This window comes from Maniola jurtina, chromosome 5 (genome assembly GCF_905333055.1).
Source record: "Maniola jurtina chromosome 5, ilManJurt1.1, whole genome shotgun sequence".
NCBI lineage: Eukaryota > Metazoa > Arthropoda > Insecta > Lepidoptera > Nymphalidae > Maniola > Maniola jurtina.
In genome coordinates this window covers 296,886-323,771 of record NC_060033.1, presented here as the reverse complement: position 1 = coordinate 323,771, position 26,886 = coordinate 296,886, and the positions used below count along the sequence as shown (strand labels likewise).

General features: G+C 38.2%; 2 protein-coding genes and 2 non-coding genes across 5 annotated transcripts in view; 3 read left to right on the top strand and 1 right to left on the bottom strand.

Annotated features, from left to right (window-relative positions):
- Window positions 1–215: 215 nt before the first annotated feature.
- Window positions 216–2,453, top strand: LOC123865391. Its single transcript, XM_045906393.1, has one exon. The coding sequence runs from the start codon at window positions 296–298 to the stop codon at window positions 803–805; it is 510 nt and encodes a 169-aa protein (XP_045762349.1). The 5' UTR covers window positions 216–295; the 3' UTR covers window positions 806–2,453.
- The window catches only part of LOC123865373, a 49,899-nt gene continuing 24,872 nt past the window's right edge, over window positions 1,860–26,886 (bottom strand). The window contains exons 1-3 of one of the 2 annotated variants that reach the window (XM_045906369.1): window positions 16,894–16,966; window positions 4,860–9,275; window positions 1,860–4,750 (exon numbers count right to left, since the gene is read on the bottom strand). In XM_045906369.1, the coding sequence (XP_045762325.1) occupies window positions 3,833–4,750; window positions 4,860–9,275; window positions 16,894–16,911 (5,352 nt within the window). In that variant the 5' untranslated portion in view covers window positions 16,912–16,966 and the 3' untranslated portion in view covers window positions 1,860–3,832. Of the gene's footprint in view, window positions 4,751–4,859; window positions 9,276–16,893; window positions 16,967–26,886 lie in introns of those variants that run through there. The other variant, XM_045906370.1, reaches the window with a different exon arrangement.
- Window positions 22,290–22,363, top strand: Trnan-guu. The gene has a single exon. It is a non-coding gene; the product is annotated as a tRNA-Asn (tRNA).
- Trnae-cuc lies at window positions 23,526–23,597 on the top strand. The gene has a single exon. It is a non-coding gene; the product is annotated as a tRNA-Glu (tRNA).

The window sequence follows — 26,886 nt, the reverse complement described above, 5'->3', positions numbered from 1 at the left end:
TACTTTTTTATAGATGTCATGTTAATATTTTTGAATATAATTTATTTCATTAAGTACCTATAAAGTCTTATGGCTTATAATATATATGTATAATAAAGTCTCCATTTAAATAATAATTCATAAAACCCTGTACGAAGTAAACTTGCCAGCATGAAATTTGCAAGTGTCAAATCAAAATTCAAATGTCAAATTGACAACTTGTCCAAGCGCGAAAAGTTGACTTTTCTAATTCGTTTGTTTACAAAACTAGTCCTTACGAGAATTCATGAAAAATTGAATTAAATTCTAATCTAAAATGGACGTTGAAGTAAAAATCAAGGAAGACATGAAAAAGCTCGGCTGCAAATGCGAAAAGAAGATATCCCTTGCCTACTTTCTGTACATTTATTTGGTGGACCAAAAACTCATGTACGATACTGAGTACTGTTACAACAAGGACATCGACACGCTGTATGTTGTCGCTAAGCCTAATAGGAACGACAAGTTGAACATATACGTGCCTGTTCCCACTAATCAAGATGTTAGTATGGATTTAATCAATGTGTTACAGGAGAATTTGTGTACGGTGGAGACGGGGCCTAGCATCAACTTGGCGTTTATCGAAAGTGATTTCACAACAGTCATTTACACGTTCACTAAAGGGCTCGCTGAGCGGCCGAGCGCGGACGCTACTTCCCTGATGAGACAGAAGGAGGAACGGCGAAGTTTCATCAACAGTGAACTGAAGAAGAATAAAAGTGCAATACTAAATGAGGCACTCAATGGTGGGGTTGTTGACGATGATGATTGCCAAGTGCTAGAGTGACGGCTTGTTCATCCATACATGCCATCCATGATCAACCAGTTGTCTGCTCACTATTGAGCACAGGTTTTTTCTTAGGATGAGAAGGGTTTGACCATAGTCCTCTGCGCTGGCCAAGTCAGGATAGGTAGACTTTTCATATCTTAGAGAACATTATGGAGAACTGTCAGGCGTGCAGGCTTCCTCACAATGGTTTCTTTCACCACTAAAGCAACTGATATTAAATTGTTTGAAATGCTAACTCTAAAAGTTACAGGTGCATGCAAGTATAAATTGGTTGAATAGTTCAAAATGTTAAGTAATAAGTAATATCTAAGTAATAAATAAGTTTAAATCTATCTTAACAACTGGACCTTGACATAGTTCTATGAGTAATTTTGCTATTAAGTTGCCATCTACATACCTTGGAAGTTGGGACAAACATTTCATATCAAAATGTGAACATCTTTTTCTCATATTAATGAAACAATATGCGCTTAACAGAAATAGTGGTATTGTTTAATTATTTGGGAACAAAGTGATTATAATCTGTTTATTACTTATTACTGTATTATATAACAATGAATAGATTCCTTGCATGTTGTTGAACAAAGCTGATGTAACTATTGTTATTTTTGGTTCACTTTACAGTAAATTATAACTATAGTTGTACAAATGTAATAAATATTGTTGGTTATATCAGATTTTGTGTGAAGGATATCCAAGTATGTAGTTTTATAGTTGGCAAATCATGTGTGAACGAACCTATTTGATCCTGAAAAATCAATAACAAACAAAGATACTTGTGATAGCTAGTAGTTTTAGCCGGTCATACTAGATTTTATAGAGAACATAAATGATACCTTTCAAAGTCAATGTATTAGCTTGTCTTTTGGGATAGACATCTATAAATTATGTGCAGACAGGCCGGTGTTCCTGTAGTAGTAATAGGTAATAATTGGTTACTTGTATAGAATGTCTGAGGAGGGTGTGTGTTTTAAAGAAAACTCAATAAGCACCAATTTATTGTGATAAATTATATTTGATAATAATGGGGAGGTAAATAAAATGAAGCGACTGTTATTAATTTGACACTTTATTATAAGTTACACGTCAGACATGGTACACATATCCACTTCACATTATACTCTATTATATTTATTATATAATATGTTTAACACTTTGGGTGGGTGGCATGAAGCTATTTAGGTAATAATACAACCTTTTGATCCATCTGCATACCCAGTCGTCCTTACTTTACTTTTATTTTATTACTGGTTTTTGGTAGTAAAAGAGTTCTGTGTTCTTAGCATGAGAACTTACGTGTCTCCAACATTAATAGAATTTGAGAGTGGAACCACAATAAAGTCAGAGTAAAATGGACCCAAACTTCCTTGAATTAAAGACCAAAATTCAGTACCACTGATTTTAATTTTGCAAAGTTACCGCTTGGAGCGTTAGCGCAAATGTATTAACGAACTTAAGCTTTAGAACAAAGCTGTTTAGGTCCATTTTAGTTTAATAGTAAATCATTGTGATGCTTGAATTCTATCAACATTGGTGAGATGTAAAATCTCATACTAAGCATAGTGAACCATTAGTCAAATAGATTCTTATAGATCATTGAGTAAATATTATGTGTATAATAGTAAAATATAAAAATTGAAAATTATTATTCTGTTGTTATTTATGGAGTCACTTAATTTATTTTTCTTTGACATACAATATTCTCTTTTTAAGGTACTCTTTTGTAGAACATTGATTTGTAGAACCTGATCATAAGGGTTGGTGTGGAGGGCTTAATCTCTATTATAATATCCACAATACATCTCCTCACCTCTCTGATGAAATAAGTTTTGTCATTTAAGTAAATATTTTAATTTTCTACTAACTATAATAATATTCTGTTAGTATTGCTAACAACTGGGTACAGTCTACATATACAGTATAATATTATCTTCAATATTTAAATTTAGAGAAATGCCCTTAAATATAAAGAAGATTAGTATAATAATAATAATAAATAAGTATTTAATAATGAATACAGGAGAATTTCCTTATTTTCATATTGATTAAATATATTTTTCAGTCGATATAATTTTACAAAAGTATAAAAAATCCTACTCTAAAACTTAAAAGGCACTAGTTCTTTTCAATTGCATTGCATAGGTACATGTAACTTCAATAGAGAAGAAGAACCACTAAAGAAATTAAAAAAAAATTAGGGTCAAGGCACACAGAAAATAAGATCACAGTGTGCCTTAACTCTAAGGCACCGTACATACTATGTAAACAAGCATGGACCACATAATTAACTTAAAGGTATAAAATTAGGCAAAAGTAATCATACACTATACATAAAACTAAATTGTTTAGTAAGTACAGAATAAGTTTTACATATTGCAAAATACTTACAAAATGTATAATATAACTTTTGAGTCTCGTACAAAACAATTTAAATACCTTTGTATGTATGTTAATTGTAAATTAAGTGAAAAACTTCGAAAGTACCTAATATTTACACGATTTTATATTTCTAAGACGGAAAAAATAAATATAAAAAAAAAGTTATACCTACTGATCGCACATTACGACACTTGCTGCAAGCAACATACTGACTGAAAGTGCCTCGGTATAATATATTTTTCCTTAACTGACTTAAAAGGTAAACAGGTACTTAGCTATAGGATCATGTTACCACTAACTGACAATAAAATCATGATACAACTGAAAAACTAATTTCAGAAGGTCTAAGCGCCGAGAAAATTGCGTCGCTTACGCCGTTTTTCTGAGGTATTTGCGATTTGTACACCATTTAAGTCAGCTAAGGAAAATAAAGTATAAATAAATGACGTCATCGCTTGCACTAAAAATGATGATTAGCATAGCATTAGCATGCGCTGCTTTTTCTATCTCTTGCGGATAGTACTGTAATATGCTATCAGCTCTACCATACAACCCTCACTTCACTGGAAAAATTGTCCTTTCAAACAGTCATTTACTTTAACCACTAATGATTTTGAACACTTTGAAGCACCATTTTAGTTAATTTTATAACAAATTCTTATTGGTTTTAATGCATTTGCCTCTAAAACAAATTTCAGTTTCGTGCGACACTTCGGTAGACATAGACGTGCTGACGACGTTGGCTGGCTCCATGAAACTGGATATTGATGAACTTTCTACTTGCACAACGGATTCATCTGAAACTCTATTTCTCTTATCATTGTTCTGAAGCTCTACTAATGTTTCTGTAACGCTTTCGTTGTTATCGTTAACAGTTTCCGCGGTCATTTCTTCTGGGACGTATGAACTTTCAGTCGTTATTTTGATTTTGGGTGCCTCTGTGTCGACTTGAACAGTATCTTTCGGAAGCTCTGTCGTTGTTCTGATTTCTTTTTCAGATGTCGTAACATTTTTAATATCTGGCTCCTCGGGTGCTGTTACTCCAAACAAATAATCCATTAAACTAAAGCCATCAGATCTATCAACAACTGATACATCCCTAGTGGTAGGTTCTGTTGGCTCGCTATAGTAAGCGGTGTCATCGTACGTAGGGTCCGGTGAGCCTGTACCTAAGTCCAACTCTCCTGGATTAATTTTGTCTGTAGTAGTAGCTAATTCAGTCCTCGTGGTTGAAACGATTTCTTTTTGAATTTCCGTATTGCTCTCGATATTGCTAGCAGTAGTTATTTTAGGAATGTCTATATTTGTGATTGCATCGAGTGCATCTTCGTGTGTCTCAAAGAAATCTTTAAGGAACTGGTAGTTGGGCTTGTAAGTTGTTACCGCGAACTTGGGGTTACCTTTACCCGACTTTTCCAAGGAGTTCTTAGAAACGTATTGACCAACACGATTGACTACGTGAGGATAGTATTGAGATTCTGCTGCATCGATTACTTCAGTGACGGGACGAACCTTGACTTTTTTCCAAAATCCACGGCGACGATTTTTCTGTATGGGTACCTCCTGAAAACAAAAAAAAAAAATGTTTTTATACAATTACAAAACAAAATGATTTTTTTAAACTTTATCGTGTAGGTACCTGTATAATTTTTAGAAATAATAATGACTTTACCTCAGTGGCAGTGGTAGACGTTGCATTGTCTGGTACTGGGGTTGTCGCTTCTTCTTGAATTGGGGTCGTCGACTTTAGAGAATAATTTTCTCCTGACGAAATAATTCTTTCTGGAGGAATCTCGCCTATTTCACCGCCCTTATGTTTCATTACGTTGCTCGTATATTCGTTTTCGTCTTGTTCTTCTAAACTTTTCATAACTTCTTCTAACATACTTTCGAAAGTTGACATGGTATCGGTAGAGTCGCTTTTTGTTACTTTGCTTTGTTCTACCAAAGCTTCAAGTGTAGGTGGTATGTCGGGCAGTTTTTTATTAACGCGATTGTTATATGCCGGTGTTACAGAAATAAGTATATCTTCATATTCATTTTTTGCTGTTATTATATCGAGTTCATCTTTAGATTTGCTATCGCTTGCTGAAGAAACTTTGGCCTCATCTGCAATATCGTTGGGATTGTAAGGCTTAAAAGAATCTGTTGAAATTTTAGGAGACCAGCGATCAGTTTCCGGTGCAGCATATTTAGGCCTGTTGATTGAGTAATTAGAATCTTGATCTTCAGATACTTGATCTTCTGTTTCTGGTTTTTTATTATATCTCTCGGAAAGTCGTGGTCTGTGGCTATATCTACTGTGCAAATTATTTTTGACAGTTGTCGATGATATGTCAGTTTGCACTTCAGGTTTATCGGTAGGTTTCTCAGTCGGTCGTCGTCCTCGGAAACGATTTTTAGCTTCATAGGGTCTTCTTGTTATTGTTGGTTCTGTGGTTGCATAACTAGGCCGCCGACGTCTAAATTGACCGCGTTTTGTTGTTATTTCTGTCGTAGAAGTCGGCGCAGATGATTCTGTGGATGGTTCTGGTTTGTAAACAGGCTGTTTGTAATCTTGGAACCCTGGTCGAACATGGACTTGCTTGGTTTTTAAATCGGCTTGAATTTCTTCGATTCTCATTGTTGTTCGCCGCTTATCAAAGGCAGGTCGGTATGTTATGGGTTGAACAGGTTTTCTTCGGTCAGTCCGTAACGATTCGCCTGACGAAGTCTGGTGGTACTGCCTTATAACTCCTGGACGTACTCTCACCCTGTTATATGATGGTGTTGTTTCGACAATATTTTCTTCTTGCCCTTGACTTAATTCCTGGTTCCCAACTTCAGTACCTAGCTCTGGTGTACTTGTTATCTCTTCTTCTCCTTTAGACTGATACTCATCATTATTGGAGTAGACAGGAATATTTGTCCCAGCCTCAGGGCTGGATGCTTGTGTAGCGAAAAATACGTTATCTTGATTGTCCAGGTTGTGTTGAGGTGACGCCTTCAAAACATATCGCTCTTCTTTTACTTCGTCATAAGATTGTGCGGTATCCTGTGGTGCGACACTGCTTTTTTGTTGATAGACATAATCTTCTTCTTGATTAGGTACTTTGGGTGCGTATGGGGCTTCAGTTACAGAATGTATTGCGTTAGTGTACTGTTGAGGTAGGTCATCTAATTCTGAGTTGACAGGTGCAGTTATGGAGACTTTATCATTACTATACGCATCTTCTGTATCTTCAGCCTTAGCAGCCTTTTGGTCATTGGATGAAAGCACATTCGGTTCAGTGATTGCTTCAATATCTACGGTACTAGTCCGTTCCATTAATGTAACAGGATAATTTTGATGAAGTACATCTCGTTGATAGGCCAAGTCATTTTCTTTTTTGCTTGGCTTATTTCTTTTTGTGTAATTTTCATCATAGTCGGGCACTTTGTAATGTACACGTCCTCTAGTCCTCGTTCTTGTGGGAGTGGTAGTACGTTCGCTGGAATCAACAATTTTTCTTGTTGATGATTCAGTGGTAATTTGGTTCGGTTCAAATCTAGATCTTGAAGGTAACGGCTTCCTTTCTCTTAAGGGCCTTCTCGTGATTGTGGCACGTGTAGAATATTCCCCAGAGTCTGGTTTTGCTGTTGGATATCGTGGACGGCCTCGTGTTCTAATAGGTGGCCTCCTAGTTGATGTAGTGGTGCTACTTGTAGACGATAGTATTTCTTGTGAATTATATGCAGCGTCGTATTGGTCATATTCAGAGGATGATTTTATTACTTGATTATCATCTGCTGAAGTTTCGGGAGGAACGTTTTCTGCCGTATGGTTTTCAGATGTGTTGGATTGTGTTTGTGTATCAGTATATTGTGGTGATTGGTAAGTGTTTGTTATAGTTTTGATCCCACCGTCAGAGTTAGCTGGATTTCCAGAGTTGGTATTGTCGTTTTGGGAGTTTTGTGCAGTTTTAGTGAAGTAATCATTAGTATTAAATACTGAATATCTAGAATTTGGGATTTCAGATTCATGATGGATTTCCGGGATATAATTTTGCTGATAATTTGGTGATACCTGCTGAGGTTTATGTTCTACTTTAGGCTGTTCTGGTTCTACTTCTTGCTTTGCTGGTGGCAATGTAGAGCTTATTGAAATTGAAGGCGGGGAGATTGTTAGTTTTGGTCCTGAATTCCCATATGCTTCCTTGTATTCGTCGAAGAAATTTTGGTAATCTAAGGGCGTACTAAAATGGAATGCTTGGTTAATAGAGTATGGATTGTGTGTCTCTAGTAATTGACTCGGGTACGTTGAAGGCTTAGATGATGTTGTAACCGTTGTTCTAGGCGTAGTAGTAGTTTCAGGTTTGAAAACATTTTGGGTTTTAGCAGGTTCTGATATTTTGTAATTTGTTTCTTGTGGGAAGTTAACAAATTGCGACGGGTTATATTGATTTCCCAGATTGCTCAAGAAATAGGAACTGGTTTTATACGGTGGTGGCGTCGATTGAGTAATGGGAACATTTGATTCCGTTTCTTTCAGTGGTCGTAATGTACTAACTGCCTGTGGTTCTATTGAATAGTAATTTTGTTCGTAGTTAGGAGAATTTACTTTCGGAGAGGAAGTAGTATAATAACTTATGACTGGCTTCTGAGTGACTGGTTTTTGTTCTTGTCTGTACTGTGGTCTCGAGTAGAGGTTCGAATAAGTATCGGCGACAGATGGTTTTATTGCCGATGAAGAGTCTCTAATTAGCGAGTTTATAACGACTGATCCAACGTGCGGAGATGGGAAAGGAATCTTCGCAAAGCCTTGAGGAGTGTTATAGCTCAGGGGCGCTACAAAGAACGGTAACTGTCTCAACTTTTTATCTATATTTTCAATGTTGGACAAATATGGTAGCTCAAATTTCACATAATTTTCTGGTGGAGACAAAGATGAAGGACCGATAAACACTTTTGGTGCATTCAAAGGATTAACTGAATCCAGTACTGCTACAGTGTTGGCATTTTTCAAAGATTGCAGTACGTCGCCAACTTTTACTTGGTCATTGTTTTCCGCATCATGCGTTGAGAAAATTGCCAAGGGAGGTTGATGTGGCTTTAACTTTTTTGGTTTAGCTGTCGTTGTCGGTGCTGTTGGAGAAAAGGGCGTCGTTGTAGTTGAGAACCTCGGACTGTGATCTACTTCACGGAATCGACCATTATAGTTTGTTAAGAACTCTTGGGAGTTGAATGCATCCATCGGTTGAGCTATCGCTGACTGAAGTTCGGCTGCGAGATTTTGAATCAGAGGATTCTGTCTCTGATTGTAAAGTTCCGTATTTACGAGCTGCGCCGATGTTAACGGACTTCTGAAATTGAATTGTCCTCTATTTAACGATTCCAAAGGCATATACAATAATTGCACCTCTTCCCTTTCCACTTTCGGCTTGGGAGCGCCAAACACCTCCTTAGACTTATCGGCCAGTTCAAACTTTATTTTTTGTAAAGATTGTGGTTTCTTAGCATATATCAAACTACTATTGTTTTCTGCGCGATATCCATCGATGAATTTAGGCGTTTCATGGTTATTTTTAACCGCTTGACTTACAAAAGGCTTCACTGGGTTTTGTATAGGTGGACTTGGGTTAGGCGGGGCGTTTTCAAATTTAAAATGATTCGAATGGATTTGAGGTCTAGGTTTTGTTTGTGGTATATTGTCAAAACTGTACTGCGGTGCGACGAAGCCTTGACTGAGCGGAAAATTTGGTTGCGCCAAACCGAATCTTAACCCTTGATTGAATCCTTGTTCCGTTATATAGTTCTGGGGGGCAGAAGGCACCGATTGAAGGTACAGCTGCCGGTTCGACGGAGAATTATAAAATCCCCTCGAGGGGAATGCATCTTGACTGAACCCAGTCGGTTTTACGAATCCCGGAAAAGGCTCTGATAGTATTCTTGGTTCTGCTACTGCTTGTCGTCTAATTTGAGGAACCTCTCTCTCAATTGGCCCCGATAAAGGAACCCAGTCGCTTATGTCAGATGTGTATGAGCTGATTTGACGAGACCATCTTGATTGTGGTCTCTCTGCGGAGGAAACAGCCACAAGAACCAGTAAAACTAGCACCTTCAACGCCATCTGAAATAGAAAACAAAAAGAGCTTTAACTTAAAGGTTAAGCAGCGTAAAATCTTAAAATGTAAGGTAAGTTAGTACGAATTATGTGTTAAGATTCTCATGTTGACGTAATGCAAGTTGCATGGTGCGCGGGCGCTTGGTATTGTAATGTTCTGGCGTGTTATGCATTCGCGTAACTAATGCCCTTATTATCTGATTGGAATAGCGATTTGTGACAACTTAATGTGGCCGTTTAGAATAACTTCCTACGAGGAAACGTGCTGGGAAATCATACAGCTTTCTCGGGCACTCTTTGCTATGTAGCCTATCTACTGGAATTATTTGACTGGTAACTAATTTTTTTTAAAGAAAATTGGTGACTCGATATGGTAAAAAGCCCACTGAGATTTCTGTCTCTGTCATATTTTGTGTGGGATACGTAACAGAGAGACCGCTGTACTAAGTTCTTTCCGTGGATAGAGTGGTTTATTTACACCCTTGTTGATCTACGCGTTGCCCAATTGCTGCTACATTGTTTTTGGATAGTTACTATTGTTTGGCGTCCTTGCTCTCGAGTGTTCCGGCTAACAGAAACACATCCTCTCACTTATTTACATTGAATACGGAATGGTTGGCTATCTGGATCCTGATCTAAGGCAGTCACCTGACCTTGTAGATACTTGTACTTCAAACGTATTTCAACAGGGTTGCACAACAGAAATGCAGGGGTTGCAGCGAATGACATTGGAGTATCACGAAACTCCCCTACGAGGTGGACAGACAACATTGAATGACGCAAGAGCGCCGCCTTGATCCTATGGCTTTCCACAAGCCACGATCTTCCGTGGTTTGTGGAAGTTCCTTCAAGAGACCTACGAGTATGTCTAGCTGTGGACGTCTATCCGTTGATAGTGATGGCGATGCACCATGTTAAATGACTATCGTCATAGCGACTATCACAAACACTGCACTAGCACCTTGCAAGTCTTTATGTCTAATGTTTCTTCGTATTAAATGACCCGCTCATTGCCACTTAAGCTTCGCAACCCGTTGAGCTATGTCGGTTACTCTGGTTTATGGATCTCCTCATTTCTGATTTGATCACGGAGAAATTCCAAGCTTTCACACGCCCGTTGAGTAGCTCTGAGCGCTTTTTATGAGACCCATAGCGACCATATTATGTTATCATCATAGGCAAAACGCACTGTTCGAGGGCTTCGATCTTTAGGTACCTACTGGAGAATAATTTTGGATGAGGAAACACCTCGAAGCTTTCCATACGCTGCCCAGCTGAGTTAGTTCGATCTCTCTCTTTTAATCTCTCTCTTTCTTGTAATCGGACTTAAAACTAGGTAGGTAGATCTTAGCGATATATATAGTAATTAATATAGTCAATTAGTAACCGGGACACCGGGAACTACCTACCCTACCTATGGTTTTTGTCTTTTGATGATTGCGGTCAATTGGACTTTTCGTATGACAAAAATACGTTTTGAAATTTTATTGCTTTTAACTATATCTACACAATCCATCGCAGGCTATTATAACAATCAATCAGTAGGTAATATTGTATAAAAGAGAAAGCCGAAGCCAATCGTCTCAAGTCAACGTCATAGGCTTCGCAGAGCCACAGCAAAGTATGAAGTCAGCAGGCAATCTGCGCTTTTCCTGCGAAGGTGAAAACGCAATTATAACACTTTCGCCGCCGCCGGATGGAGCTGTATGGAAAAATGTCCGTTATTATCCCGGGCTTTGCGGTTACCTCGGATGCTGGGATCTTTTGAGCCGCAATTATCATACCTACACATCTTACTCATGGACCTAGTAAGTATAATATTTACTAGATCTATGGATCTTACTGGATCCGAGACATGGTCGCTAACTATGGGCCTCATAAGAAAGCGGAGTCACTTAGCGGGCTAATCAGAGATCGGGGGTACGATCCCAGATTCACAGCTCTAACTTTTCACAGTTATGTGTGTTTTAAGCAATTTTAAATATCACTATGTTTTGACGGTAAAGGAAAACATGGTGAGGAAACCTGCATGTCTAAGAGTTCTCCATAATGTTCTCAAAGGTGTGTGAAGTCTGCCAATCCGCACTTGGCCAGTGTAGTAGACTATAGCCAAACCCCTCTGAGAGGAGACCCGTGCTCTGTAGTGAGCCGGCGATGGGTTAATCATGATGATGAAATCAAGTTGTAAGTGAAGTAAGCAGGAAGCGCAAAACCACGCATGTTGTTGGCATTTGAATTGAACAGCTGGCTCGCCCTGCTTCGCATGGGTAATTAGGTTAGGTTCCGTTGTACCTACTAAGGTTCAGTTGTATGACGGACGGTTAAAGTTAGGTACACTTTAACCGCCAATAAAAAGCAAAGTGGATTGCTCTAGTCATTGGTCAATAATGTCTAGAGTAAGTCTTAAATTTAAGACTAATTAGTCTTAAAATAAATCATGTAGATTTAATTTAAGAGTGCTCTCCATGATCGCTGCAAGTCGAGCGTGAGAGCATGCTATTGCAGTCAATATTTACGGGCCGGTCATACTCAAGAGCGAGATGCGTGATGTGTGATTTATTGACAACAACGCGAATCAACGTTTGGCATTACGTAATTTTTTTTGTAAATTACCTTAATTAATATTTTTAATTTTATCTATTTCTAATCCATATACATCGATGGAACCAATAGTTTACAATTTTGGAGTTTCTTAGATGACTTATTTACGCACGACATCGCCTTAAAATTAAGCTTAAAATAGAAATGTTTCAAGGGTCATATTTCAAAATAAATGTAAATTTACTATACTTATTGTTTTCGGACATCGGTAATGAAGCGATAAATTAATATCTGGTTATAGATCTACATAGATTGACAAATAATAGAATAATCGGCGTAATACATTTTTATGGAGAAGTGCGTAAAAATGCAAAAACCCTGACTTGTGCAATACATTTTGGTTTTGCGTTGAGTGTCAAAATTTAACCATAACCGTGACGTAAGTTTAACCGCCTGTTATGCAAGTGGACCTTAATAATATTTTAGATGTAGGTAGGATAGAAACCTAGAATCTATTAGTGTATAATTTTCGATACTATTTCAAACAGAATGAGAATAGCCAAGCCTATTTACCTGCTTTCATTGCCAAAGGGGAGAAATTGAAAATCAATCGATGGAAATAGTAGGTAGGTGTGATTTGATAATAGCATCGATTTAATAAGTTTGTAACTACCTACGCACCGTATCTAAGATACTATACCTATCTATAGAAGCGCCCGAGATGTGGGAGCATCTATACAAGTATGTTGGCACATCCCTGGGATCAAAATAATGAAAGTGAAAATTGTGAGTCGTTAATAAATAAATCGTAAGTAATTAAAAAACGCGACTACATTGCCAAAAAATGAACTAAAAAGTAATAATTTTAAAATTAAAAAATGGCGCTATACACTACTATACAGCCGCCATAATGTTTTTTTTCAATATTTATAGCCATTGTCACTCGTGATGATGTAAATGTGCGTGGAAAAAATGGTCTGGCAATGGTCGTCGTGCACCAAACACCTAGGTGTGAGGTATTCATGGAAAATCAAACACTTCTCGCACTTCTCGAGAATAAAAAAAAACCTGACGTGGAAGTCCGCAAGTCCGAAATATTCGCGGTGAATGCTGGTAGTTATACAACCGGCACCGGACCGGCGCGGCGAAGGGACGGTTTCCGCAAGCCGGAGAGAACTCTCCACACGAGGCTTCCGGCTCACCGGTAGCGAGCAGTAGATAAGATGTATTTTCACGCTTGCTTGCCCATCTGACTATTTGTGTGTGGTGCAAGTTATAGGCGACCCTTTTAAGGGTTACCTACACTTTTTTATTTTTATTCAGTTACAAGTTAGCTCTTGACTGCGACCTCTCCTAGATCCATTTTGATCTCCTGGGTGACGATGCAGTCTAAGATGGAAGCGGAATTTTTTTAAATAAAAAATAGCGAGCAAACGAGCAGGCGGGTCACCTGATGTTAAGTGATTACCACCGCCCATAAACATTTGCACCAGAGGAACATGATTCACACGCGGTTCGCTTGTGATTTACTCCAGCTTAGTTGCGTCTCGTTGGTCGCGCGTGCTTTTTATCCGCATGCCATCCTTACAGGGGCTAACGGCCGAACACAGACAGACATGCACATTTTGTGATGCTAGTGAGTGGAGACCTAATGCTTTACCAACTCTAGTGTAAGAAGAGAGAACTCAAAAACACCATCCAAATGCGAGTCGGATTTCGCATCTTGCATCGATATTTTGTGATGCTAATGATTGAGGACTCAGCTTTACCCACTCTAGCGTTTGAAGAGAGAGAACTCCAAAAACACCGGTCAAATGCAAGTCAGAACTCACTCTTTTAGATTTATACATAAAGATTATGCAACATATTATTTTGGATGTTTCAATATTAATTCATTTCCGAACTAGGTAGGTACATCGCCACCAGTGAATTTGGAGCGCCACATCGCAACAAACCGTGAATCAAAAATTAAAAGAAAACCGGCCAAGTCTTGAGTCAGACTCGCGCACTGAGAGTTCTGTATTCGGGTATTTTTTCTGACATTTTGCACGATAAATCAAAAACTATTATGCATTAAAATAGATAAAAATGTGTTTCAGAATGCGCAGGTAAAGCCTTTTCATATGATACCCCACTTAGTTTATCTTACTTTGAAAATTGAAAATCCTATTAATGGTTCATGAATGGTTATTTTAATTTTTTTTGGATTGAGATGTAATTACAAATTCTTGATTTTCGAATTTTTTCCTTTACTTTTGCTATAAGACCTATCTACCTGCCCATGATTCTAGGTCAACGGAAAGTACCCTACAGATATCCGTCGAGCTAGAGATCTGTGGCACGCGCACAGCAGTTATTTGTTATGGTTTTTTGGCCAGACTTGTGAATCGAACTTCGGGGTCGAATTCTGGGTGACCTCGTCATGCGCATTCAAACATGCTAACCACTAGACCTACGAGACAGTTGATTACATGAAATACATAGTAAGTAGCAGTAAATATAGCTATGGTTAGTCGGTGCTCAGTATTGTGCGCGTTCCGTTTAATGCAACGTGCGCAGCGACCGGCTTGCGCAGCGACGCATGTCGGCGCGAGTAGGGGGACATAAATAGTTTCATTATATCCTACTGTTGAGAAAGATGGGCATCTTGTGACCTGGCAAGTCTGTATGAAGAGATTTTGACAGCCTTCCTGGCGCAATGGTAAGCGCTGTGTGTCTTATTGGTTGGAGGTCCCGGGTTCGATTATTATAATTTCTTCTGTTCTGGTGGGAGGCTTCGGTCGTGGCTAGTTAGTACGGCAAAGGCGTGCCGCCTAGCGATTTAGCGTTCCGGTACGATGCCGTGTAGAAACCAAAGGAGCATGGGTTTATTGAACACTGCCATATACCTTCCAGGTTAGCCCGCTTCCATCTTAGACTGCATCATCACTTACCACCAGGTGAGATAACAGTCAAGGGCTAACTTGTATCTGAATAAAAAACAAGATAGATCCGTAGGAGAACCAGAGAAACTGACAGCTCAGCTGGTTGCGAAGTTAAAATGGCAATGCGCAGGTTACATAGTTCGAAAACCAATAAACGTTGGGGTCTCAAGATGCTGGATTGGCAACCTTGCACCGATAAGTGCAGCGTTGGATGGCCACTAAATGGACAGACCTCATCAAACGAGTCGCAGTGGATTCAGGCGATGCAAGACAAGGGCGTGTAGAAGTCCCTAGAAGTAACCGAGAGAGCCCTATGACTGGATAGAGTATACATAATGTCGACACTCAACGAAGTATAATATTAAATGGAGTGCCCACTATTCATATAATTATGTATCACATTAGTAAGTATGTTTACATGTTAATTGTTAGAGAAAGTGATGTTTTAACTGTAAGTAGTGTTGACATTTTAGTGAGGTAGAGAAAACCTTTGCTTTGATGGTAGGTAAGTATGTACTTAAACTTAATATACCTATCCTTCGTGAAACTCTTAAGTAAAATCAAAGAAAAAACCGGCCAAGTGCGAGTCAGCTTCGCGCACCACGGGTTTCGTACTCGGGTATTTGTTTTCGACATTTTGCACGATAAATCAAAAACTATTATGCATAAAAATATATAAACATCTATTTTAGAATAAAGCCTGACCTAGGACGTAAGACCTGCCTGCCTGCCGAATGACTACCGATTGCACCGACATCCGTTAGTTTAGGTATCCGAAACATTTTATGCTGTATCGAATCTTGGACCCTCCGAATGAAAGACGGAAGACTTAATTAGCTTTTAAGGTGGAAGGCCAAATATAATAATTCTGCCATAAATCTTTTCGTTTTTCGTGAAAATGATTGAATGAGAAGGTCACCGGCTATAAAAGTGTGTCACATTCAAGTTCATCAACATACCCGTAAGTACTCGGAGGATGACAATGCATGTTTTGTCTGTCCGTTAGTCCATCGGCATCGGTGTCATGTACTACAATGCATGCTGAGGAAGTATTGTGTTTCTGTTGGTTTGTCATTACACTCGTATATCAGTAACTAGCTGACCCCCCCTTGATAAGCTTGGATGGAATTCCTAAACATCCTTTCTTATTGGGAATCCACGCTATAGAGAAAACCTGTAGTTCGCGACAGTCGAGCTGGCAAGCGGGACACCCCACACACCACACAGCCCCCGCGTTAAACTGGTGCGGGGCGCGGGTGACGTGCGGGTGTGCGGGGCGTCCCCTCGCCTCATAACTCGATTGCCACCACGACCTGTCGCCTAATATACATGCCAAGTACGTGATATATAGCATACTAGCTGATGCCCGCGACTTCGTTCGCGTGGATGTAGTTTTTTAAAAATCCCGTGGGAACTCTTTGATTTTCCGGGATGAAAAGTAGCCTATGTGCTAATCCAGAGTATAATCTATCTCCATTCTAAATTTCAGCCCAATCCGTCCAGTAGTTTTTGCGTGAAGGAGTAACAAACATACACACACACACACACACACACACACACACACACACACACGCACACACACACACACACACACACATACAAACTTTCGGCTTTATAATATTAGTGTGATAAGCCTATAGTGGTTAAGTGGTTGTAAGCTGTGCTTGGAGACTCCAAGCACAGCTCTCTCCATCGCCCGCTGCTTGACTGGAGTTTGCTTATGAGGCATAGTTAGCAACCAAGTCCTGAGTGACTCTGAACTTTCCAAAGTTAGCGACCAATCTCGGACCCTTATGTCTGGCAACACGACTATTCGAAGACCCTACGGTTCTCGTGCGGTTCTCATGCATACAGTGTGCGGGAATGACGATATTATAACTGTGATATTATGCTGTTATCGTTAAGCTATGTCAGTCTAATTAGTATCACACTAATATTATAAAGGTGTGTGTGTGTGTGTGTATGTTTGTTACTCCTTCACGCAAAAACTACTGGACGGATTTGGCTGAAATTCAGAATGGAGATAGATAATATCCTGGATTAGCACATAGGCTACTTTTTATCCCGGAAAACCAAAGAGTTCCCACGGGATTTCGAAAAACCTAAATCCACGCGGACGAAGTCGCGGGCGTCAGCTAGTGTGGTATAGTCACAAGTACCTGAAGCCTTCCTTCCATTACCGTTGATAATGTAGTTGGTTGCGTGTTACACTCAATACATAATCACGTGTTAGTACCTGAAACAAAAACAACGCAATTAGTAGTGCATTGACCGGAATCGAACCTGCACTCGGTCGTTACCCGCTCATTGCGGCAATAGCTGCGCGGTCACCGGGTTTGGTGTAAAGCTACAGACACATTGCTGTAGTGTTGTAACGGAGCGTTTATTTGTTCTGGGCTAACATTAATGAATAGGGTTTACTTATTTTATTTTCCCTCAAAAATCTCAAATCGAAAAAAAAATGTTATTAATTTTTTTTTTATAAATAGTAATATTGTGGCTAATTCTATTGTACACAATCTCTGAACTAAACAAAACTGACCTTAACAAATCTAATGCTATCATTTTCTGCAGAGAAGATTATAAAAGGGATAACAGTACATTTAGACCTGTCATTTTAATTTAGTTTAGAAATTGTATACCTACTGAAAAAAACCATTACGCCTAGAGTATCAGACTGTTTGTCTACAACTACATTTGTCAATCGATAGACATCCACTGCTGGACATAGCTGTCTCAGGGAATTCCACACGACGACTTGACCACAGTTGTGAAACTGAAGTGGAATTGGGGATGGCAATCGAGGAATGCAATAGACTTTGGGGTCCCAAGGTGCTGGAATGACATCCTTGCACTGGAAAAGAGAGCGTTGATAGACCCCCAAAAGGGATAGACGACATAAAAGAGTCGCAGGGAGCCGCTGGATACTGTACGTGTATTGTTTAAGTATATAAAATCTAATCTAGGCACAACTTTGATCGCTTTCAGTCGCATCACAAGTCACAACACGGTAATTCGTTTGCGCCCTAACTCTACTTGTTTGGAGTCAGTGAATATGTAGGGTATTAAGTACTTTGTATAATTAAATTAATTGTTTGATTAATTGCTGTTAAATAATATTCGATTTTAGTTAGATAAGCCAACCCGTTTCATTAAGAGATATTACTTCACGATATTACTTGAATGTTTATTTAGGTTTGTCGAACAATACGCCGCCGCCACACAAATCACGCTCATTTTTACGTGGACTGGAAAACTCACTCACTACAGTAAATGGAAAACTAATTGCAAAACTTTCAGTGCTCCTTTCGAATCGTTTTAATAATGTATTTAAAAGGCTTGATTTACCAACTCCGTCACCAAAGTATCTACAAATTCTACAAATATATAGGTGGACAAATTATTTATTAAACCTATAATAGTAAACAGGTAGGTCGCAACATATTTATATAAAAACAAACAAATTATCGGCACCTACCTAGACTGCCTAGACTACGTGAGAAATTACGATATCTACCGAAGAAGTCCTAAGCATAATACTTGTCATACTAGCATGTACTAGCAGCTAGCTTGTATTTCCTGCTGTCTATCCAAGCTAAAATGGCTTCTAACACATAAAAATAAAGATTATGTTGTATAGCAGTCACGGGTGTACTATTTTGTAAGGCACGTTCGAGTAAAAAACAAGTGAAATGACAGGAAGAATGACCGGACAGTCCTACTAAAGTAGTCGTAACCGGTTTAAACTGGTTCGGGGCGGCTCAAAGCGGTTGTTTGGAAATAGAGGTTTACTTTCGTTTCGGACTTTCTGTGTTATATTCATGGATGCATAAATACTCGTTATATTATGGTTATTTTATAATAACAAAATTATAACTTTATAGTGATGTTGAACATTTCGTAAATTTTATACCAACTATATGAAATAAATTACAATAGAATTAGATGAGGCTTGGTAGGTACCTACTATTTTATATTTTAAAACAACCGTGATTTTTCGTATCATTCTAATAAATCTGACAAAAGGACAAAACCTCATAGTCCAAAGATGTAATCAATGGTGGAGAATTTCTTTTTCTTCTAAGGCTCTGCCTTGATGAGCCAGTCAGTGAGTGACTTAGGACATTTTATACATTGATCAAGAGGCTCGTAAATGCCTCGGGCATTCAAATGTAAGCTTTAATTGAACATCTAATAGCAGCTGTAGAGTCTGAGCTTTTTCTTTAGACGCTTTGGAAATTAGACAGGCTCGACGCAGGGTGATACGAGCTTATGTGCGTCTACCCTTAGTGGTCACACAAAAATACAGTACCCGGCAGAAAATATTGCACATCGATCTTTAGAAAGAGATAACGGTTTCATATAGCATTGTCTCTATCGTTGAGACCGACCAAACGTAACATAGGTATGAGCGATAGAGACGACGCTCTACGAGAAGAAATCTCTTTCTAAAGCTCGATGTGCAATATTTACTGCCGGCACCTATAAGTTTGCGAATGCCGTGAAAATTCACGGGTCAGAGTTGCATATATTTTTGTACTTAATAATATTACGCAGTAGGTGATTTCTCAATGCTTAAATTAATATTTTACTTATATTCATGCAAAGAAAGTATTTTTTTACATATTTTCAATATTATGATTATTAATTTGAGATTAGCTCGACAGGTTTGTTGGTATTGAAACTTGACAGTTTATTTTAGTAAAATTATCATAATAGCAGAAAAGACGTAGATAGGTAGCTGTTAGGTAATTAATTATTTCGATTTCTCTAGCAAAGATCTGATTGCTATTCGTTAATTTCAATTATTTTGCATATTCTTGTATCACGGAATTAAATTAGTAATCGCGGCTTTTTAGCTTTTAGAAATTTGTCAAAACTTAAATAATAGTAGGTATTACGGAGCAACGGTTCGAGCGACGTGACATACGATACTTTTTATTTATCCCGGTAAATCAAACAGTTACCACGGAATTTTCAAATCCCAAATCCACGCGGACTAGGTACGCTGCTATTGCGGAGTTGGCAATGAATAATATAACATAGGTACTTTACGTATAGTAAAATATGTATGAAGTTTTACAGGAGTGTCATAATAATTTAAAAATTTCGCGTTTCACCATTTTCTCAAAGTGCCTACTTAATATTCTCACGTCCGCGTAATTCATACACGCTTTATACAGATTTATTGCGCGTGCGCAGGCCACGCTCACTCATGTCACTCATGTCGCGATGATGTAAACATAATGCAGGATTTATCACTATGTTAGGTCCTCAAGCGATAACGGACGTTCGGCCGCGGAACGGGTTTCGGCGAAAGTGAAATTTAATAAAGTTTACTACACAGTGGATTTTATTCCGTAGAACACCTTCCTTGCCTTGAGAAATTGATGCTACAGTGGGAAAGGCAAATATAGGACTTTAAGCTCTTTAGACAAATTATTGAAAATGTATAGTTATAGGTGCAGGTAAACAATCGTGAGGAAACCTGCATGATTTCCCCTTCATGACAGATTTCTCGCGGATTAGTTTAACTTTGAACAGGCTCTTGAAAGAAAAAAGAAAGGAAACTAATTTATTCATCTTGTGCAATGAACGAGTAAACAATGAGTACAACAAAACAAAACAAAATGACAAAACTTTGTCTTTATAAAATCTTATACACAATAATAATAATTAGGCTTCGAAAAACGACTTCACCTGCATAGATTTGAGATGTAATCCCGTGGATTCCCAATCAGAAAAAATCATGACAGATTTCTCACGGATTGGTTTGAACATCGATGGTTTGAACAGGCTCTTTATAAAAACTCAAGACACAATTAGATGATGCCCGTGACTTCATCCCGCATAGATTCGAGATGTTTATGAATCCCGTGGATTCCCACGAATGGATTAAATCCATAGATTGGTTCCCGAGCGTTGACTTTCAAAAAGAAGCCCATATTAGTCTCCGGTGTGCAGGGCATCTCTGTACCTACTAATTTATACCGTTTATTACCATTTATTATAATTTATACCGTTACGAATATTTAATGTTCCAAATATTAATTACCGCTACAAATAATTAAATATCACGACCTTTATAGTAAATGGTATTAGTGTATCCACCCTTCCCACGAGCAACTAATTTATAATCGATCACAGTTCACGCTTGACCTTTGTCTAACGACTCCGTTGGCCTTCGGTTAACGTAGCCCCAATATAATGATATGCTTTCGAAACTGAAGACTTTGACATTGCAAGAGGCAGTGATTATAATACTCCCAACCCATCTGTGAGTATATGCTACTAACTACTGGCAAGAAAAAAAGGCTTTCTCTAGCATAGACCAATGCCAAACTAACAAACTACTCCGCCTGGACAGAGGTAGGTATACTGAGGAAGATGGTGGGACTTATAACAGGGAATGTTAAATATGCATGTGGAAGGAAAAAAGAGGAGAGGACGACTAAAGAAAAGGTGGATGAATTGCGTGAAAGAGAATATGCGTATAAAAGGGGTGGATGATACGTTGACGGATGACAGAAGAGAGTGGAAGAAGCAGACATAATATTGTGCCGACCCCACGTAGCGTCTGGTAGAAGAAGAAACATGCCCAGATAGAAGCAAGAAAGACTGAGTCCGCATATCGGAAATCACGCTACGATCATTTTCTTTTTTGGTGCATCTACACAAGCAACGGTCCTAACCTCAGTTTGCCGGACTATTACCTAATAACTTTGTATAATATCTTCGATGGTAATGATGCCAAGTTTGGACCATTTCACATCACATGAAAAGGTTCGTTCCACTTGTTGGGGCGATCTTATGGTGATAAAGAGAAAGTGATCGTTTCGGAGGTATGCGCTGACGTAACAGACAAGCAGACCCATGCGGCTGTGGCGTCATTCAATGGAATCTTGTTAAGATTCCATTCAGAGTGTATGCTAAAGTTAGTCACTACTTGAAGCCCGTTTAGGGACGTTACAACACCACTATGATATTAGTCCTTACTCATTCATTTTGTATGGACGTTGAATTCTCTTTTGAATTTGTTTTCTACATGACTGTGTCTATTGAGCAATATCTAGGTACACTACACTACACTGTGATAGGCGACTGTATTGTATGTATTCGTTATTATGTATTCGTTCTATTGTATCGTAGATTATTATTATTTATTGATCAACTAGCCACCCGCCCCATCATACTGTAGTAGGTAGGTACACTATTTTGATCTATCTCGTAGGGTTCAGCCAGCAGCGTTTGCAATGTGAGCGCTAAAAATGTTGTTATTTACAATATCTCACTAGAAACCTCTAAAATTAATTATCAGTGTTTATCTACTTATATTATGCATGTATTATACATATAAACCTTCGTCTTGAATCACTCTATCTATTAAAAAAAACTGCATCGAAATCCGTTGCGTAGTTTTAAAGATCTAAGCATACATATAGGGATAGACAGCGAGAAGCGACTTTGTTTTATCTATGTTGTGATAGTAATGATGATAACAGATATAGGTAGGTATAAAGATAACACGGTGTCAATTATCTGCACTAGAGTCATGGCCTCCGTGGCGCAATTGGCTAGCGCGTTCGGCTGTTAACCGAAAGGTTGGTGGTTCGAGCCCACCCGGGGGCGCGAGTTTTTGTTGTACAACCTTAAATTATCACACCTAAGTATATTTCTCAAATTGAGGGTGCAATAACCAATTTTATTTTGTGCGTTTGAAGAAATTATTAAATATCAATTCTTTTACTGGTGAAGGAAAACATCGTGAAGCACGACTGATAGTTCTCCATTATGTTCTCAAATGTTCTACCAACTCCCGCTGGACCAGCGTGGCAGACTGTGGCCTATTCGCATTTTGAAAGGAGGCCCTTGCTCAGTAGTGGACCGATGATGAGTTGATCATGATGATGATGAAGCGTTTATTAAGTTTTATCGAAGAAAATAATAGAATATAATAATATGTTATGCCCTACGAAAATTCGCGAGAACCCAGAACAATCTTTCCGGAATCCACAAGGTTCATTCTAGCGAAATTAGATGATCATTATTATCTTACCCACTGAGCATATCATTCAATTATTTTGGCTGCGCCGAGACAAGAAAGCATGAAATTAAATTATATAATACCTACTATATAATAAGAATAGGACCAAAACCAAAGTGAATTACTTATTTCATTTTATTATACCTAGTGCACCTAGTGGGCGCGACCAAGTTTCGTTCACCGTCTTTCGATATCCAAATACAAAATCACTACCCATATTATAAATGCGAAAGTATGTTTGTTGGTTTGTCTTTCAATCACGTCGCAACGGAGCAAGGGATCGGCATGAATTTTTGCATGGCTACTTTTTATCTCGAAAAATCAAAGGGTTCCCACAGGATTTTGAAATCAAAGAGTTCCCACAGGATTTTTAAAATCAAAGGTTCCCACAGGATTTTAAAATCAAAGAGTTCCCACAGGATTTTTAAAATCAAAGGTTCCCACAGGATTTTAAAATCAAAGAGTTCCCACAGGATTTTTAAAATCAAAGGTTCCCACAGGATTTTTTAAAAATAAAATCCACGCGTCCGAATTCGCAGGTGTTAGTTAATTTCATATAAATGAAAGCTGTTATCGAGGAACCATTTACGCATAATATATCTACAAGAATAATTGCTCGTTTAAATTACCTATAAGATGTTTGTCTGTCTGTTTAATTTTTTAAATTTTTTCTATATTATCTACCAATCGGATTTAAAAAAAATATATTTCTAAAGGTCATTTTATAATTTCAGTAGAACACTTATCTCCGATATGGTCTAGTGGCTAGGATACCTGGCTCTCACCCAGGAGGCTCGGGTTCGATTCCCGGTATCGGAATTTCCTTTTTAAGTTTTTTTTTTAAATTTGATCCAAATAAGTAATATCATAATATTGAAGGAAAGCCAACACGTACCTACTTGACCAGTGTGGTGGACTATGGCTTAAGTTTTTGGGCTTCTAAACTCTTCTCATTCTAAGATTGAGATGACAACAACTGCAACATTCTCGAGATATATGTATTAACAAAGCATTTAATAATAACTCAAAATTTAAAAACCCCCGACACAACCTCTATAAGAAGAGCTGATAACTTTCAAACGGCTGAACCGATTTTCTTCGATTATAGCTAAGAACACTCTCGATCAAACCACCTTTCAAACAAAAAAAAAAAACTAAATTAAAATCGGTTCATTCGTTTAGGAGCTACGATGCCACAGACAGATACGCAGATACACACGTCAAACTTATAACACCCCTAAAAAGAAGTCTGAAATAGTCTAGTCCAATCTAGAACTTAGATTTCAAAGTTAAGAAAGGAAGTAGGTACTCAATAAGTCTGACCCTGGCAATGAACTAGGTCGCCGACGGACGACGGGTCACAGTTTACGGTTTACGCAACTGAAAGATCATTGTACTGCACTTTATTTATAGATCTTATATAACTACTACTAGGTACCTACTGTGTATGTAGTTGTTTTTATAACTCGTTTCATAGCAGAAGCAGATTTTGAATTTAAACTTTATTCCTTGATTGTAGGCAACATAGATAGTATAGTTTCATGGCGTCACCCGGTTAAGGGTGCCTTTCCACCAGAGATATGCTATGCAGCTATGCTACGAAGAAGTGAAATCTACGCTTCGAAAATATGTGACCATTTCCACCAATACTATGTAGCTGTGCGAGTAGGATGCGCTATGAAGATGCGCCGCCGCAAAGTAGCTGCGCGAGAAAGATGCGCAGCTCGAGCTATGCTATGTATCGATAGTAGGGAAGCGGTGAGAGCGACGCGGTGAGGAGAGAGGCGCTCACGCGTCCTGCCGTGCCTGCACATAGCTACACCACTCGCGACGGCCCATAGCAGGCATCCATAGCACGCATCCTTCCCTATAAAAAACATATCTTAGTTGAATCCGTTTCCATCCGTGCTAAGCTATGTGCACCAATGAATATGATTGGTGGATATCAAACGCATCCATAGCAACGTAGCATAGCACATCTCTGGTGGAAAAGCAGCCTTAGGGTCCTGGCTGAAAATCAGTGCTCTCGTATATCAAGGCATACAGCATTATGAGCTGGAACATTTTTTCGGGTAGTGCCATACATGACGCAATTTATTCCGGCACTTCTTCTGCTTGAGGCATGTTAGCTTTAATGCAGCGCCGGGATAACCAAGGTATGATGTGTAGTGTGGCAATAAATAAAGGTTCTTCTTTCTACTATTATTAACTCCCGACCCAAAAAGAGGGGTGTTATAAGTTTGACGTGTGTATCTCTGTACCTGTGTATCTGTATGTGGCATCACAGCTCCTAAACGAAGAAATCGATTTTAATTTAGTTTTTTTGTTTGAAAGGTGGCTTGAACGAGAGTGTTCTTAGCTAGAATCGAGGAAAATCGGTTCAGCCGTTTGAAAGTTATCAGCTCTTTTCTAGTTACTGTAACCTTCACTTGTCGGGGTGTAATAAATTTTTAATGTAACTTGTATTGTTCACTTTGATACCAATAATATTAAAAAGTTCTTCCGGCAATACGATATTAATAAAAACAAATCCTATAAAAGTGGAATGAAAAATTGTACAATCGTAGACAACAGATTAGGTTTCAAATCCATTATTACTAAGTTATGTGAAAGTCACTTCCCCAGGAAATGAGAAATATCTATGAAGAAACACATTTACATTTAGGATATCGATTGTCGGTTAAAATCAGCGACATTACAATACTATAAACTTTTATACTTATTCATCACTATTACAGACAATACATCTTTTTTAACCTATTTTCAAAAAAGGAGGTTTCTAATTCAGACCGTTTTTAGGGTTCCGTACCTATATCTAAATGAAAAAACGGAACCCTTATAGGATCCTCGTGTGTCTGTCTATCCGTCTGTCACAGGCAATTTGCTCCGAATCCACTGGATCGTTTACATCGATTGTTACACATATTATTATTATGAATTTGAAAAAAATGACATGTAACATCAATAAAATTAATTTAATTTAAAATTAGGGTTCATTTAAAGTTGTTTAAGAAAATATAAAAATTTGATATCATACTTGATACACAAAATAAACGATTTTTCGTCTCGCAACATGCCCTTTGTTGTAAAACATTAGGATTCGAGTGTCGTAGTTTATATCACTTCCACACTTGTAATAATGTCGTTACCATTTGAATACCAATGAGTTGGCATTACCTACATTTTGAAGTATATAATAACATGTTTTGCTTTGGAGGCTAATAAATTATTATTGGATGAATATTAATTTGATAACGGTCAATTATTATTTGTTTCCTTATAGGTAAAGTTTGAATTTTTAATTTGTTATCAACCTGCAGGGCGCTGCTCAATTAGTTTCTAGGGTTCCGTTCCCGAATGGCACCCTATTATTAAGACTTCGTCTGTACTATCCGTCCGTCTGTCTAACTGTCAGCGGGCTGTATCTCGTGAACCGTAATAGGTAGAGAGTTGAAATTTTCACAGACTGTGTATTTCTAAACCGCTATAACAACTAACAATAAGAGTTTCAAAATGGTCACCATGAAAAAAACTAATCATTCAATCATTGATTTGCTCTAAATGCAGATTAACAAAGATACTACAACAATTCATTTAAGTATCGCTACATTTGCCATGCAAGGTCGTGCAGATATTTTAAAAGTTATTTCTTGTACTATGGTACGGAACCCTTCGCGAGCGAGTCCGATTCGTACTTGACCGTTTTTTTTTTTTAATTTTTCGCTTTATCATCGTACGTGTAACGTGCAGCAATGATGTAAACCCGTAAACCACCTAATTGGGCTTACGATTTACGAAAACTATTACGCGGTGTGCGTGAGAGTTGTAACAATTTGTGCCGCATTCAAGGTTGTGTTTATTGTTTCATTTTGTAACCATTACTGTAGTTATGTGCTTTTGTGTAAAACTGTTTCATTGTTTCAGTAGGTATTGTAATATGTTGTACGTGTATGTACCTAGTTGTAACATCTGGCTTTTTTGGGCCAATGCAGAGTCATCTAGGAATTTTATGTGAGCTCTTACAAAATATTGCGTCTTCGTAGAACTATTACCTACTTCCACTCTTCGTACATTCTTTATCTTTAGTAATGGTTTCTATATTTTGATC

What these genes read in the sequence shown, in the direction of transcription:
- LOC123865391 (XM_045906393.1), top strand. Translation starts at nt 296, where the DNA reads ATGGACGTTGAAGTAAAAATCAAGGAAGACATGAAAAAGCTCGGCTGC.